General features: G+C 43.0%; 1 protein-coding gene across 3 annotated transcripts; it reads right to left on the minus strand.

The window, feature by feature from the left end:
* Positions 1 to 5,234: 5,234 nt before the first annotated feature.
* Positions 5,235 to 16,089, minus strand: LOC135484163 (RNA polymerase II-associated protein 1-like). Of its 3 annotated transcripts, none has more exons than XM_064765350.1 (26): positions 16,025 to 16,089; positions 15,262 to 15,465; positions 14,947 to 15,060; positions 14,687 to 14,727; positions 14,378 to 14,473; positions 14,073 to 14,196; positions 13,586 to 13,729; positions 13,046 to 13,322; positions 12,663 to 12,849; positions 12,106 to 12,273; positions 11,575 to 11,853; positions 11,023 to 11,190; positions 10,719 to 10,774; positions 10,275 to 10,413; positions 9,813 to 10,070; positions 9,281 to 9,462; positions 8,889 to 9,114; positions 8,617 to 8,763; positions 8,306 to 8,430; positions 8,009 to 8,203; positions 7,672 to 7,791; positions 7,153 to 7,319; positions 6,778 to 6,910; positions 6,425 to 6,590; positions 5,935 to 6,159; positions 5,235 to 5,608 (listed from the first exon to the last, which is right to left on the minus strand). In XM_064765350.1, the coding sequence occupies exons 2-26, from the start codon at positions 15,416 to 15,418 to the stop codon at positions 5,474 to 5,476; spliced, it is 4,029 nt and encodes a 1,342-aa protein (XP_064621420.1). In that variant the 5' UTR covers positions 15,419 to 15,465; positions 16,025 to 16,089; the 3' UTR covers positions 5,235 to 5,473. The 3 variants fall into 3 exon arrangements, with proteins under 3 accessions (XP_064621420.1, XP_064621422.1, XP_064621421.1); XM_064765352.1 differs by having other exon boundaries at positions 16,035 to 16,078; XM_064765351.1 differs by lacking the exon at positions 16,025 to 16,089 and having other exon boundaries at positions 15,262 to 15,829.
* Positions 16,090 to 16,195: the final 106 nt, after the last annotated feature.

The following is a 16,195-nucleotide window of genomic DNA, read 5'->3' on the forward strand; positions in this document are numbered from 1 at the left end:
CATCAGAAAGACATTGGACTGCTCCTTCTGGGAGACAAGCCAGAAAGGCAGGAGAGCACCAAGCCGAATGTTGTAAAGGACAGAGGGCTCTCCTGCTACCCAAGTTGCGAAAGACAGAAGACTATTCCCCCTGCAGCACCAAGCCGAAAGTTGTGAAAGACAGAGAACTCTCCTGCTGCACCAGCCACCCGTTTGAAAAGACCTGTGACTGTACCTCCTTCTGCATCAACTAAGGGTTGTGAGAGGGGACCTAGAAACGAAAGACGGGAGACCTTTCCTCTTGCAGCACCCCGCAGGTTGTGAAAGACTGAGGGCTCTCCTGCTACACTAGCAGCCAGTTGAAAAGTACCAAAAGCTATACCGCCCGCCTCACCACCTACAGGTTATGTTGAGCCCGAGGGCCAAGTTGTGAAAGACATTGGACATTTCCTCCTGTTATACAAGTCAAAAGCTACAAAAGACGGGGGACTATTCTTTCCGTTACACCATCCGTATGTTGTGAACAATATGGGACTTTACCTCCTGCTTCACTAGCAACAAGTTGTGAAAGTCAGAGGACGTATCTTCCTACACCAGCCACCGATGGTGAAAGACTGGGGACTATACCACCAGGTTCACCAGCTAGGTTGGTTATAGGGCACCAAGACGTGAAGACAGAGGACCCTTTCTCCTGCTGCACCAGTCATAGGTTGTGAAAGGCAGAGGACTATTCCTCCTGCTACACAAGCCGCAGGAGGTTGTGAAAGACGGGTGTCCTTCTGCTATACCAGCCACCGGTTGTAAGGGCCGGGAGTTCTACCTCCTGCATCGCCAGCTATATGTTGGTGACGGGGGACCAAGTTGTGAAGACTGGGGGACCCTGCTTTCTCCTGTTACACAAGCCAGAGGTGGTGAAAGGCAGGAAACCATACTGCCTGCTTCACCAGTCACAGGTGGATGATAGGGGGTCAGGGGCCAGCCGAGAGTGGTGAACGACAGAGGACTGTCCTGCTACAGTAGGACGAGGGACAATACCTTCTGCTTGACCAGCGGCAAGTTGTACGAGGGAGACCTTGTCGTGAAAGAACAGCCTGCTTCACCAAACACGGGTGGTGAGAGGCAGGAGACAAACTTGTGAATAACAGGAGACTGTTACTCCTGTTACACCAGCCGCGAGATTTGTGAGATAGGAGACCCGGTCTTTCACGACCTGAAGCTTGTGTAGCTGGAGGAACAGTCCCATGTCTTCGCAACTTCGTCCCCGGTCACCAACATATAGCTAGTGAAGCAGGTGCTGTAGTCCCCGGTCTTTCACAAGCAGCTGTCAGTGTAGCAGGGGCGAAGCTGTCTTTCATACACTGCGTTTGGTGTAACAGGAGGGATAGTCCTAAGTCTAATTCGCTCTGCGTGGTGGTTTTAGCAGGATGAATGGTCTTATCTTTCTTTCACATCACATCCCTGGTGAAGCAGGGTGTATAGTTTCTGGTCTTTCACAACTATGTCTCCTCTCTATCACAACCACTAGCTGGGTGAACTAGGTGAACTCCTCCGTGTTTTCAAAGCAGTGGTTCTTCCACTACTAGTTAATGTGACAGGAGGTATTGTCCCCATCTCTAACATGGCGCAGCGGAGGCATTTTGTAGTACCTGATACAAGACAACTGATTGGGTTGTACTGATTCTTTAGCCTCTGACAACTCTTGTCCTGCCCAAACAGCCTACTTGTCTTGTTAACCCAACACATAGCCACGACTGCCCCATGTGATATGTCACAATCTTACACTTGTCTCTGACGACTAACTAGCATTGCAGACTAAGTATCGACCACAGTCGGCCCAGTGAGGCCGGTCACAACCCCTGACCATCGGTTTGTCTCTGATAAAGAGTGATAATGCTTCATGGGTGGTACTTAATACGAGACGCTGCCTTTCACAGACGATGTGGCTGGGGGGATTAGTTCCCTCTGGATCTCATCTTGGTTCCCTGCCTTGGTCTTTCACCGCATGGTCCCCTATGTCATGAAGTATGTGGTGTAGTCCCTGGGCTTTACAAACCGGCGGCTAGTGTAGTGGGAGTGTCCTCCGGCTTTCTAAATTTGCTGGGAGCTGCAAGAGGAATGAATAGTCTCCTGTCTCTCGCAACTACATGTATGTCCCCTCCCTCACAACCTGTAGCTGGTGTAGCAGGAGGGATTGTCCCTCGTCTTTTCCAACCGGCCTGTCTTTCACAGTTCCTTGCTTGATGCTGCAGAAGTATCGTCTCCTGTCTTTCGCAAATTCTGGTAGCTCTTGACTTGTGTATCAGGAGGAATAGTCCAATGTCTTTCACAGCTTGTGGCTGGTGTAACAAGAAGAAAAATCTCCGGTCTTTCACAACACGGGGCTGGTGGAGCACCAGGTATAAACCCCGGCCTTCACAACTGGTAGTATGGGCTTACATTCCTCCGGCTTCACCAGCCAAAAGTGACGAAAGACCGAGTCCCTGCCTCAGGTATCACAGCAGGTGTAACAGGAGAAATAGTCCCCTGCCTCAGGTATCACAGCAGGTGTAACAGGAGAAATAGTCCCCTGTCTTTCAAAAAGGTACCCTCTCTCACAAGCTGTACCACCGTCCCCTGTCTTTCACAACAGTCCCCTGTGTTTCGTAACTGGGCTGGGATAGCAGGTCTGGAAAAATATTGTCCTCGATCTTTCACAACCTGTGGCTTGTTTAGAAAGAGCCTGTCATCAACGTGGAGCTGGTGAAGCAGGAGGTATAGTCCCCAGTCGCTCACAACCAGTGGCTAGTGTAGCAGGAGCATTCCCTGTCTTTCACATCAGCGGCGATATAGAGGAAGGAATAGTCCCCTCTCTTTTACAATTTGTGGCTATTGTCACAAGAGGAATACTCCCCTGTCTTTCGCAACTAATGGCTAGTGTAGCTGTCTTCTACCATATTTCCGCCTCTTTCACAACCTGTAGCTGGTTAATCAGTTGTACCTTGTCTCTTATTACCAGTGACTGGTGTAGAAGGACGAATAATCCCCTTTTTACAACTTGTGGCTGCTGTAGGAAGAGGAATAGAAGTGGTGTAGCAGTAGGAATAGTCCCCTGTCTATTACAAGATGCGGCTCATGTAGCCTGAGGAGTCCTTGTCTCTCACAACTTGTGGCTGGTGTAGCAGTAGGAATAGTCCCCTGTCTATTACAAGATGTGGCGCATATTGACTGAGGAGTCCTTGTCTTTCATAGCTTGTGGCTGGTGTAGCAATAGGAATAGTCCCCTGTCTATTACAAGATGTGGCGCATGTTGCCTGAGGAGTCCTCGTCTTTCACAACTTATGGCTGGTGTAGTAGTAAGAATAGTCCCCTCTCTTTCACAACTTGTGGCTATTGTCGCAAGAGGAATAGGCCCCTGTCTTTCGCAACTTATGGCTGGTGTAGCTGTCTTTTACCATATTTCCCCCTCTTTCACAACCTGTAGCTAGTTAATCAGTTGTCCCCAGTCTCTTATCACCAGTGACAGGTGTAGAAGGACGAATAGTCCCCTTTTTAAAACTTGTGGCTGCTGTAGGAAGACGAATAGACCTGGTGTAGCAGTAGGAATAATCCCCAGTCTATTACAAGATGTGGCGCATGTTGCCTGAGGAGTCCTTGTCTTTCACAGCTTGTGGCTGGTGTGGCAGTAGGAATGGTCCCCTGTCTTTCGCAACTATGGCTGGTGTAACTATCTTCTACCATATTTCCGCCTCTTTCACAACCTGTAGCTGGTTAATCAGTTGTCCCCAGTCTCTTATCACCAGTGACTGGTGTAGAAGGACGAATAGTCCCCTTTTTACAACTTGTGGCTGCTGTAGGAAGAGGAACAGACCTGGTGTAGCAGTAGGAATAGTCCCCAGTCTAGTACAAGATATGGCGATGTAGCCTGAGAAGTCCTCGTCTTTCACAGCTTGTGGCTGGTGTAGCAGTAGGAATAGTCCCCTGTCTTTCGCAACTATGGCTGGTGTAACTATCTTCTACCACATTTCCCCCTCTTTCACAACCTGCAGCTGGTTAATCAGTTGTCCCCAGTCTCTTATCACCAGTGACTGGTGTAGAAGGAGGAATAGTCCCCTCACTTTCACAACTTGTGACGCATGTTGACTGAGGAGTCCTTGTCTTTCACAGCTTGTGGCTGGTGTAGCAGTAGGAATAGTCCCCTCTCTTTCACAACTTGTGGCGCATTTGCCTGAGGAGACATTGGGTGATATGAATAAAGACTAGTAAATGATTTTACTTCAGTTTTGTACAGAAAGGCCTAGTGTAAATGTACATGGGGTTTTCAGTAAAAGCAATTGCTAGTCTTTATTCATATCACCCCTTGTCTTTCACATCTTGTGGCTGGTGTAGCAGTAGGAATAGTCCCCAGTCTATTGCAAGATATGGCGCATGTAGCCTGAGAAGTCCTTGTCGTTCACAGCTTGTGGCTGGTGTAGCAGTAGGAATAGTCCCGTCTTTCGCAACTTATGGCTGGTGTAACTGTCTTTTACCACATATTTCCCCCTCTTTCGCAACCTGCAGCTGGTTAATCAGTTGTCCCCAGTCTCTTATCACCAGTGACTGGTGTAGAAGGAGGAATAGTACTCTTTTTACAACTTGTGGCTGGTGAAGAGGAATGGACCTGGTGTAGCAGTAGGAATAGTCCCCAGTCTATTACAAGATGTGGCGCATGTTGCCTTAGGAGTCCTTGTCTCTCACAGCTTGTGGCTGGTGTAGCAGTAGGAATAGTCCCCTCTCTTTTACAAGATGTGGCGGATAATGACTGAGGAGTCCTTGTCTTTCACAACTTGTGGCTGGTGTAGCAGTAGGAATAGTCCCTGTCTTTTACAACTTTTTGTTTTTGTAGCAAGAGGATTAGTTCTCGAACCTTCACAGCCTGCAGCGGTTGTAGCAGGTTGTGAAAAACAGGGAGCAGTCCCTCTAGCTGTGTTTACGACTTGGTGCCCCATCACCAACGTGTAGCTGGAGAAGCAGGAGGTATAGGCCCTAGTGTTTCACAACCTGTGGCTTGTGTAGCAGGAGGATTCCCCATCTTTCACAGCCTGCGGCGTTGTAGGAGGAATATTCCCATGTCTTTTACAAGATGTGGCTTTTATCGCAAAAGGAATAGTACCCCGTCTTGTGCAACTTTTGGCTGGTGTAGCAAGAGGATTAGTCCCCTGTCGCTCACACTCGCTCTCAAATTTGAATTTGACATTCTGTTTTTTGTGAGAACTCAACAAGATGAAATGTACCTTAGTTTTCATGTATTTACAATGCAAATTCACCTCACATTACATGTTACATTTTCCAAAACAAAAGAGGTCATAATGGCCTTATCTTGTTCTATTATTGAATGTCAGGCAGTCACAGATACATTTTCACATCGAACAACTTGAATAATGTATTTGCATAGGGGAGAAAGTCACTTTAACTGGCAGCTTCTAGAAAGAGTTTGACATCTATTGGATGCATAACACAATCAATTCGTCTCCTATCCTCATGAAGAACTGAGTTCCTTGGTGAACCTTTCCAGCACCTTCTGTCTATTTGAGGGCAGTTCCTCGTACATTGTGAAGCCAAGGTCACGTTCCTCAGTGTATTTCATGTAGAATAGGACGTGTTTCTTTAATACCTGAAAGAGGAAGGGTATCAACAATGACAAGGTCAGGGCATCGCTACTTCAAGGTGATTGTTCCCTGGCATTCTGGTTGTGACTTTGTCCTTGAAAGACTATCTGAATGGAACACCAAGGAATCTCTCTCTCAGCAACATAGTCAATATAAGGGTGATTTGTTATGCATTTTAATCATGAATCTATTAGGTTTGGCTCACCAAGTCCTTTTACTGAAAGAACAGGACAGAGGAGGTATTGGCAATTTCCACACTAAAAAAGCGTATTGTGGAACATTTGCATAGCAGGAAGAGACAAACTTAGTGAAGTGTCAAGCTTATACTTACTTCATTCCTGCAGTGCATTATCTGCTCTGTAACCATACTTTGCAGATTCTTGTGTTTTGTATCGCCATTGTAGATGAATCGATTGAGATGGTGCACAGCGATAGTGTACATGATGGGTGACCACGTGTGTCTGACGGCACCGGCGAGTAGGGCTTGGCTGTAGAGACGTAGCATCTCTGGATGGGTCTCCTCCGGCTCCATGAAGCTGGGCAATGGCAGTAAGAGCTGAAAGGATTAAGCAATCAGCTATTAGTTGATGGCATACAACAATGATATGTGCAGTTCATCTCACAAAGGGTAGAGGGTGTCATCTCTTACCAAGGACAGGACACAGAAACATCTCCAAAAGTTAAAATTGATGGAAACGCTCTTGTTCTACACTTTTTAAAGGCAAAATTTGTATCATGACTGAATATGATTTTCAGAATAATTTCACATGGTCGATAAATCATGTACATCATATGACATCACAAATTTAAGTTAAACTCACCTCTTTTATTGGGATGAACAGAGTTCTCAAGATCGCAGGGAACTCGCTCCAGACGGACTTTCTGTACTTGAGCTGGTGGCACTGCTGCAGTGGCAGTAAGATGAAACAGCTGAATAACGAATCACCAAACGAAACAGCCTCAAACTGTTGCAGCACGTAACTGAACCTGGAACCAAGTGATGAAGAAAAGCATGAACACATTTAACTTTAAGGTCCCATTCTGCGAGACATTTTGACAGCAAACACAACTCGTGTTAGCATGTGTCAAGGTTTACGAAGTTTTCTATAAGTTTTTTTGTCAAATCAAAGGCCCCAATTATGTTGAAACTTTTCATAATCAATTTAATACTTACATGTCATAGAAAGATGCCAGTCCAGGGATATCCTCTTCAAAGTTGATCTTGGCCAGTCTGGCCGGGGTACAATACTTCCTAAGCAGGGCACACAGGTAACAGTGCACCGGTAACTCCAGGAAGAGGTCACTACCTAAAAGAAAGACATCGAGAACTATTTCTTCTGTCATGGTTTCAACCTCTACTCAGGTCCTTCCATGTAATATGATGTCAGTGACGAAGCCTCTACCAGACCTTTATCATGTTTGACATAGAATGAAGTATTGGTATGTTCACAGAAGCTGAATAGTTCAAAAGTTAATCTGCCATCCACTACTGGGATCCTTGGTACTTAAGACTGAATACTGATTTAAGATAATACTTCAATGGACTCACCGGCAATGAAACAGCACAGAAGTCGAGTTATTCTTGTCGTGATGGTCACCACATCAACGACGGAAGGCCGCAAACATTCAAGTAGGAGTACCCATTTCAACATGTCTGCTATCGTACCAATGTCTGCAGGTGAAACTTGATCTGAGAGAGAACCACGGTCCAGTTTCCTGAAATTAGAATTTGGAAATTACCCATGGATTCAATCTGAGATGCCCCTTTTTCCCCACATGGAGAATTCTCTTTTCACACACTCATAGATGTACCTGTACAGATTTCCCTCAAGCCCGTACACATTCCAATTTCAGATAAGGGTACCAGATATCTAAAAGGACATAGGGGGCCTATGCTTACTGCTCTGGCTGACATAACCATGCTTGGTTGAATTTACACCAATATCCAACTATACAAAACAATGGGAGGGTTTTCTTGAGGAGATCATCTGTTCACAGAAATGACTCTTGATTTTCCAATGAACAGTTTGCTCAATATTTCTAACTTGATCATAGCAATCTGACTTACTCTGTCCTCTGATACAAGGCTATGATAGGGTAGAACATCCAGTCTTTAGGGGTGAGCGCTTGGCCAACAGGGGCAGTGGTCAAGCTGTTGATTTCATGACTTATGTGCAAGGCTCGACTCCTGAAGTAAACAACAAACTAAATTGTCAATAAGTTCCTTAATTTGAAGAAAAAAATCAATGGTTACCTATATCTGACAGGCTACAAGGGTTCAAGGGTTGATTCAAGGGTTCAAGACACCAGTATCCTCAATCGAACTCTCGAACCTTGACTGAATTGTTTTCCCATGTCATATAAAACTCTCTCAATCTGCCTTAACTTCGACATTTCACTCTCACCTTGATTTCATCAATTGATTAAAAGTCCCACCAAATGATTTGAGGTACGTGCCACGGATACTAGCTAAATTACTTGTCGCATCCTGAAGTAGTTGTTTCTCGCTCAAGTTGACGTCCTCCTGGGTGGCACTACCAAGCTGCTTGACCTCGGAAAGCTTCAGATGCTCGATGTCTAGCAGGTCAAGGTCACCATGGCTGCAAGAAGAGTTGTTTTGTTCAGTGAGAGTTTGTAACTTGTAACCTTCTGTTATATACTCCAGTATTGCCAACAGTGAGTGAGAAATCTTGTCAACCTACATGATGAAATCTTTGTTGAAGATGATGTTGGACAGAAGATCATGTCCAAGATGTTCGTCTCCCTGGTGAAGTCGGGCGAACAGCTGGAGTGCCATCTGGTGGAGAAGCTTCATATCACCGAGCCTCTGAAGAAGAATGATAGAATTTTTAGCGATTTTTACCTTTACTGTGTCATAAGCAAAGAGCAGGTTACAAATTCAAACCATGTGTGCTTTCATCAGCCTTCCCTAGTTGTGGTATAGCACTTACATTGTGGGTACAGAGAATTTCGATTTTATATTAAATTCAAAGAAAAACGACTTAGGAATTACCTGTGGAACCGCCATCTTCAGGAGGTAATACTGGAGTAGATTCTCAAACTTGGTGAAGAAACTGAAGGCCAGATTGGAAGGGCCAGACACACATATTCTCCTGAAATACTGCGTCACTTCATCATTTTGCAGGATCCGAGAATACAACTGAAAGAGATCAAATTAACAAATATCAGGAAATGTATGAACAGATATCAAGTAAGGCAAGCAATATAAGTGAAGTCACAACTGAAGTGGCAGGTTCAGTCAATTCATGAGTAAGGGCTACACACCTGTTCAGTGATTCCTCGATGCAGCTGCCCAGCATGATAGACAACTCTGATCAGAGCCGTAAGGAAGTTCATCGGGCTTCCATCGCTAATGACTGGACATTGACGATGGGTCCCCGCCTCCACCTGATTTGGGTCCACTGGTTGAACAACTGATCCAGCGCCAGGCAAACTTGCTGGAGTTTCCTTCAGGGCGATGGTCTCTGCACTCAACAAATTGGAATGTTTTCTGAAATTCAAAATAATATATGAGTTTACTTTGCCATCTTTACCAGACATTTTTACAATTTCTACAAAGTCTTTCTTCTAATACATCTACGCTCTGCTACCAATGTTTCCTCCTCAATTTCAGAATAAAAATGTCTTTATTGCCATGAATAATAGGCAAGCCTTACCTGAGAGCTACCAAGACCAAACGAAATGATGTTGACTTCAGTAATGGTAGCAGCAAACTTGATGACATTGTCTCCATGTACGTGCAACACTCCACTGCATTGTAGCCGGGCTGCTGCTGGCACTTGGAGAAGTAAGACGCCATGAAATGTAGGCAAGCAGAGAGAACAGCTGGTGGCTTCCTCTGAAAGAAAGATAACATTAACTTTAATAACCCCCGACGCAGTCATTATGCAAACATCAAAGACCTTTTCAATCAGTGCACCAGAGCACATTACAGAAATTGTTGTCAGAGGCGTCCATATAAGGTGTTATTGTCAATCTTTAGAGCAGTCAGTCTCTTTTAAAACTGTGACAATTTTGTAGCTTGATGAGATGACAACCACTGGTACTTCTGGGACGTAACCTTCCAGGTTAATTTCCTGCCACATTCATATGGACCTCAGCAATTTCAGAGCAGGCAGCTGATTTCCTCGTGATTGCATTCTCTATCAAGCTTAGGTCACCACTTTGTACAGTTCAGTTTCGTCTCACCTTCTCTTCATATGCTTCCACAAACAGCTGCATGTGTTTATTTGCACAGATTTCAATTGGCTGAAGTATCCCCATGATGTCACTCCATTTTATGGCAGGCGGCGCTGGGACTTCCTCATTCGGCTGGTGGGATATTTTCTGTAAGAGAGCTGTACCAGCAGCAGCTGTCAACATGGCAGCCTCAAGGAATCCTATAAGTGCCACAGCTTTTTTTATCTCACATTCATCACAGTCTGTAGTCAGTGTGCTCATGTGGACCTGTGGAGAAAAATAAAGCATTTGAGACACCATCAGAATTTCAATCAGTGCATGGGCAATGAACTACAAAAGTATCAACAACTGAAGAAAACAAGAATCTTAGGATGGATATTTCTTGATGTAAAACATAGGAGGGAACATGTCGTGGAGGTATAGTGGTGAGGAACTTCAGTCGTTAAGCCAGCTATTGAGATAAATCCCTACCTGCATCAATGTTTTCATCAGCATTGGATAGAGGTCGCTGAATCTGTCCGTGGCGAGACTGTACCGCATGCAAACACTCCATGTACGAAAGCACTCAGTGTTCAACTGATAAGCCTCTTGAAGAGGAAGACCGAGATCTCTGAAAGAGTCATTTTGTAGAAGTCAACCTATATCTGACCTTTTCCACTGTCTATCATCATCATTGCAACAACATCAACACCAAGTCCAAATCTGTTGCTGAGTTCTAAGTTCAAATCTGTAGCACCAAATAAGTCAATTTGTGATGCATATTCAACTAATTCATTATAGGTTTTGTCTTTGCAGCAAACCTACCAAGTGTACTGGACCTTGATAGATTAGTAAGGCACTGAAACGACAATGTCTATCACGCTTCTTTTGGTGGAAAAACTGTTTCACTGGGTGTGTGTTATGATATACCCTTACCTTGGTTGAACAGCAATATATCTTGTGATACATTCCATCAGTCCATACTTGGAAATCTGTAAACAAATATGAGACTTTCTTATAGTAATAGTACACTACTTAAATGGTAAGTCACACTTGACTTGGTCCAAGTAGCCTTGAATTCAATTTGGACCTAATATTTTAGTAAGATATGATCATATCTTTGATTTGGAACTGTTTGATTACGAAAATGGAGCAGGACTTTTCCCACAGCAAGTGGCTACAACAGCTTATAAAAGTCTAGTCCTGCTCCAACTCAAAGTTAGCATAGCATGTGACTCACCAATAGTGCCGCCATATTCCTGCCAGCTTGGCAGATTGTCCTCATGAGCTTCATAGCTGTCGACAAAGGGCAACCGTATCTCAGGGACACCAGGGAGGACTCTGTCTCCCACAAAGTTGGCAGGAACTCTCTGAAAATCGTCTCGAGTAATCGAGGGCACTGATAAACCTACAAAGGATGCACAATTTATGTACTTACATGTACATGGCAAAATGATAAGAAGCATTATTTCCATCAGCAGTTATTAGAGCCCCTAATAAGCTGGTTATGTCATTATCATTTTACCAGCGGTGTGTCATATTTCTTTGATAAAGTTTCAGATGAGCCGCTGATACAATCACATTACTGAAACTGCTGATTTTGGGGTGAAACGACATGTACCAAAACTAACATCCATGACTTCATCACAAGTCGGTTTCTGAGGAATTGGCATCATTTTGTAACATCAATATCCCCTAACGAAGCATGCAATTGTAAGCTAACTCAGCAAATGAGAAAGCATGCAATGGTACTCAAGTTATTTGACATGGAAAAACAATAAAACTGTCTCACCTGATAAGCAGCTTCTGGAGAATGTTGCGCAATCCTCGTGATGATCTCCAAAGCATCGCTGACGACCACAATCGGTGGCTTGCACACTTCAAGTATGTACCGCAGCCTCTCCAGCAAGTTCATTTGGTATAGCCCCTTGATTAAGTCCTCCTTGACTATTTCTGCATCAGTCTTTTGAAGTTTTTCGTCTGCAACTTCAGACAACTCCTCCTCAATCATTGGTGAAAACATGGCGACTTCGTACCCCTGATGCCAACTGAACACTTTGTCCAGACCATCCTAAAATGGATATCGAATCAATAATGGAAAAAATTATGGGGTTTTCTGCATAAATTATTCAAATACCAAGCAGATGAGAGCTGAAATAGGATGCCTTTGTGACCTTCCTACCACTTGAATATGGTGAATAAAAGTAAGATCTAAAAATGTGAGAGCATTTCACATTTGTTTTGAAAGTAGATATCTTGTATCAGAGCAGCTTAAAAGAGTTTAACAAACACATTTTCCGTTTTATTGTTGAAATCACTTTACCAGATCATTAGAATCAACAACTAGGGCATGAATGGCATGGACGGCAGCATGTTGAACTTGCTCGAGACTATCATCAAGGGCCCATCGCAGCAAGAAGACTAGCCCAGATTCAAGGAGTGTCGGGATTAGCGGCTTCATCAGGCATTGGATGAATAAACCTTGTTTGGCCTGAAGAGTACAGTATAAGAAGTAAGAGTAACATAAAATACAGTCATTTTGTAAGAAATATCAGCTTTCGATGAAATTTTTCATAAAAAAGTTTAAAAGGGGCAGAAATATTACATCATTGTACAGTGCATAAGACACAGTTTTATCTCTTCAGTGCTTTTATGTCAATATTTGTCCTTTGCATGTTCTCCCTGGAATTCATGGCATATTCAACATTGCAAAATTACTCTTTCAGTCAGGTCAAACAAGAAACCATCATTCAAAAAATGACGAAGAAAGCTTTGTGCTTGAGATCGAGTTTAACTGCTGACACTTAGGACAGATTGAGCACAGTTGGCCAGAAACTTGTGTGGAGACAGCCACAGTAAAAGGGATTGTTACCGACTTACGTTCCTCAATATTCTGACCAGAACTTGAAGGGCAAGAACTCTCTGTTGCGCGACAGTGCTGCGACACAGCGTGAAGATCTCGTCCAAAGTATATCCAGCACGTTCTGGTTCTTCTCCATGGTGATGAAGACCCATGTGCACAGGGAGATCAATGTTGGCACCAACCACCTGGCCATGGAAATCAAACCTAAAATATAGTTGATAAAACTTTGCTTGTTTATTTGTCTGTTTCACAAGTTCAGCATTTTCATCTTGAATCCAATCACAACCCAGTCATTTATTTTTAAAGAGATTGCGTAATGCACACCCAAGCCTTGAGGTAGATCAAGAAACAGTGGTTTTACTGAGGAAGACACAGCTAGATTGACCACTTTCTGACCCACCTGGCTTGTTGACCTTTCTCTGAGTCAGCCGACGGCTTTGGCAACTCTTTCATCCATTCCAACTTGTCGTATTCAATCTTATCCATATTCATCCAGTTTTTCTTAGGTTTCACTGGTAAATCCTCCGCAGAATGTGAAAGTGAGAGTTTGGGTGATTCTTTTATATGGCTTGCATTTTGTTGTTTTTCAGTTTGCTTCGGTTCTGTGGCTGCAGCTGCGGGACCTGAACTCTGCGGAACCTTTTGCTTAGATTTCAGGAATGCAACCATTTTGGGATCTGGAATTAAAAAGTCATTTTTAATTAGATACAAATCTATTGCTACCCAAAGTGTCAACATTATTTATGATATCAGAATAAAAATTCTGCACTTCATCATGAGCTCAACACATGGGAGATAAAAACCCACAGTCCAACTTCAAGTCTCATGGATGCATTCCGCTCAAGAAGTGTGATTCTATCAACTGGAATTTTTTCTGTGAGGGAGTGTTTTCAAACAGACACAAAAACCAGACAAATTATACTGTCTAGCAGACACGTACCAAGCATTTCTAGTATATGTTTCTGTTCTTCAAGTATCTCATCTTCTGTCATCTGACTCAGCTTCATGGCATTTTCCTGATTTATTTTTGATGTTTCGTCTGAGGACTTGGCTTGACTACCATCATGATCACTGCCGGATGCATCTAAAAGGTTAATAAGAGATTTGATAAAGAACGTTTTATAGAGCTGGTAGTGCAAGTTAAGAGCATTAACAAAACATTTCAAGATACTAGCTAGAGATACTTTACATGTAAGTGGGAGCAGGACATGTTTTACTGGCTAGCCCAAGACTGACTATTACGGTACTTTATTACCTACAAATGCTATGAATGGGCTTGCCAACATCATGCAGCATACACAAACAACAATATACAGATCCTTCAAGCAGAAACTGGGAATCCAACATCACCAGATATCTTCTAAATGAGGATACTTTAAAGTATTACAATCCACATGCTTTAAATATCTAAAATCTGTACATCTTACCTGTCTCCATTAGTTGTGTAACGTCCTTTCGTTCAGGAGGTAATGAACTCACTCCAAGATCTTTAGGGGACATCTTAGAAATCTGCTGAGCGAACAAACTTTTCTTCCTAGTGCCAGTTGCATTCTGAAAGATTAAACAGTTACAGACATGTAAGTATTGTAATGTTGAAAAGGACTGTTTTAATCAAAAGTTTCAACAAAAAAGCATTTTTTCATTGAACACAACTCTTAATGGAGTTTTCGGTAACATTGAGATACAATATTTATATTTGTAGATTACTTATCGTCATTTGTGACCAACATACCTGTGCCTGGGCTTTGACATGAAAAACAGACGGAAATCCATGAGCTCCTGCACATTGTCTTGGCTGTTGAATGACAACGTCACGATTATCTCGCTCCTGAAACAAGAGGTTCATATGTATTAGTTTATTGTACACTTGTTTGCAGAGACAAAATTTTGAGTTCTGCTGGAAATATATTCTTAATTGAAAGAAATGTTAACATTTATTTTGTTGTCTTATGGTACCATTTCTCTTTATTACCTGGTGCCCGGTTCGTCAAAGTGGTCATCACCAAGTAGAATACAAACTGTAACGTCATAGGAAACTTACCACAATTTCTGAAAGAACTTTTGTTATATGTCGATCGTGCTCTGAAAAATAGATTAAAAACACTGTTTCTATATCACTTTCAATTTTCATTTGATGTCAAAAGGAAATTATCGGTGCGACCAGGGTCGGTCAAATCCATGATGTCATCGATCATCAAGACTTCAATCTTTTGGGTCAAATAAATTTTCAGGTCGTCCCCAATTTGTAACATTAGCATTCAACAACACTCAGAATTATGATTTTGGCCAGTGTTTACATACTTTCTAATCTCTCCTCTGGGTCGTCCTCTTCAAAACTGACAACCCTTCCTTTCTGTCGCTGCTGTTGAAATTTGGACTTCTTCACAGGAGGTGGAATGGTTCCTCCAGGTTTTTCTAGGAAAAGATTTAACTTATGTTAATAAGTTGCCCCTTCTACAGGCATTCTACACCACAGCTTCCGAAGTCCATGAGCTTCCTTATAAGTTATTATTTTCTACTTCTCTAAGTTTCTGTCTTATTACTGAATGGAAATCTCTATTCTTTGAGTAAAAGAGTTCCATACCTACGAAGAAATTCTATATGAAACATACTAACCATCGAGAGACACAACATCTCTTGGTGGCTGGTACTTTCTCTTTGCTTCTCCAGCCTTCACAGCCAATGCAGCTGGATTAATGCGATTTGCTAAGAAGTCCTCCTGAAATTTTAGCAAATCTTCTTCAGATTCACCAGTCTTAGGCCGGGTGAACATGGTTCACTTGATTCCTATCCAAGACTAGGTCTTGGATGCCAATCTTGCTGAAAAGGGAAAGATTATCACTCTGTCAAGCAAGTTGGTGTCGTCATCCATTTAGTGGTCGCTTACAAACATTACCTAGTGTTGGCTTTTTGTCAGTGATCAAAGCCTTCTCATTTAACACACAAGACAACCGGCAATAACTTCACATATAAACAAAAACGACTACAAGACACTCATTACGAATATGACATTAGACAGTCTTGTCACTCTTGAAGACAGACTGAGACTCGGAAAGATTTTAGTATTACAGAGTATCCAGGCTGGGGCGCACGCACAAATTTTAACCGACAGTGCAACAATACTCCACAGAGGTACTTCACTTGAACCGGAAGAAGAAGAAGACACAGGCGCAAGGACTAAGCCGACCAGGACTGGCAGGAGATTTGAGTGAGATTTATTTGTCAATTTGACATTTCAAGTTTCATCATTCATCATCATTCTTCAGTAATCTGGAGGCTAATGCTTCAAATATCTGCATTAAAATTAGAAACATAGTCTCTGAGCATTGCAAATACAAAAGTCGACTAAAAATCATGAAAGGAAGTAACCGTAAAGCACCTTTTATCACCAAAAATGGAAGGGACATGTGAAAAGTCATAAATATTGCCGAGCCAATATCCACCGAAGTACCATTGCGCACTACTCATGCGCAGTAGTGCGCTAGATAGAATCACTCCGGGTGTTTCGAAAATGCAAACTTCCGGAACCAAACCAGGCTGGCATGCCGTA

Source organism: Lineus longissimus, chromosome 3 (genome assembly GCF_910592395.1).
Source record: "Lineus longissimus chromosome 3, tnLinLong1.2, whole genome shotgun sequence".
NCBI classification, from domain to species: domain Eukaryota; kingdom Metazoa; phylum Nemertea; class Pilidiophora; order Heteronemertea; family Lineidae; genus Lineus; species Lineus longissimus.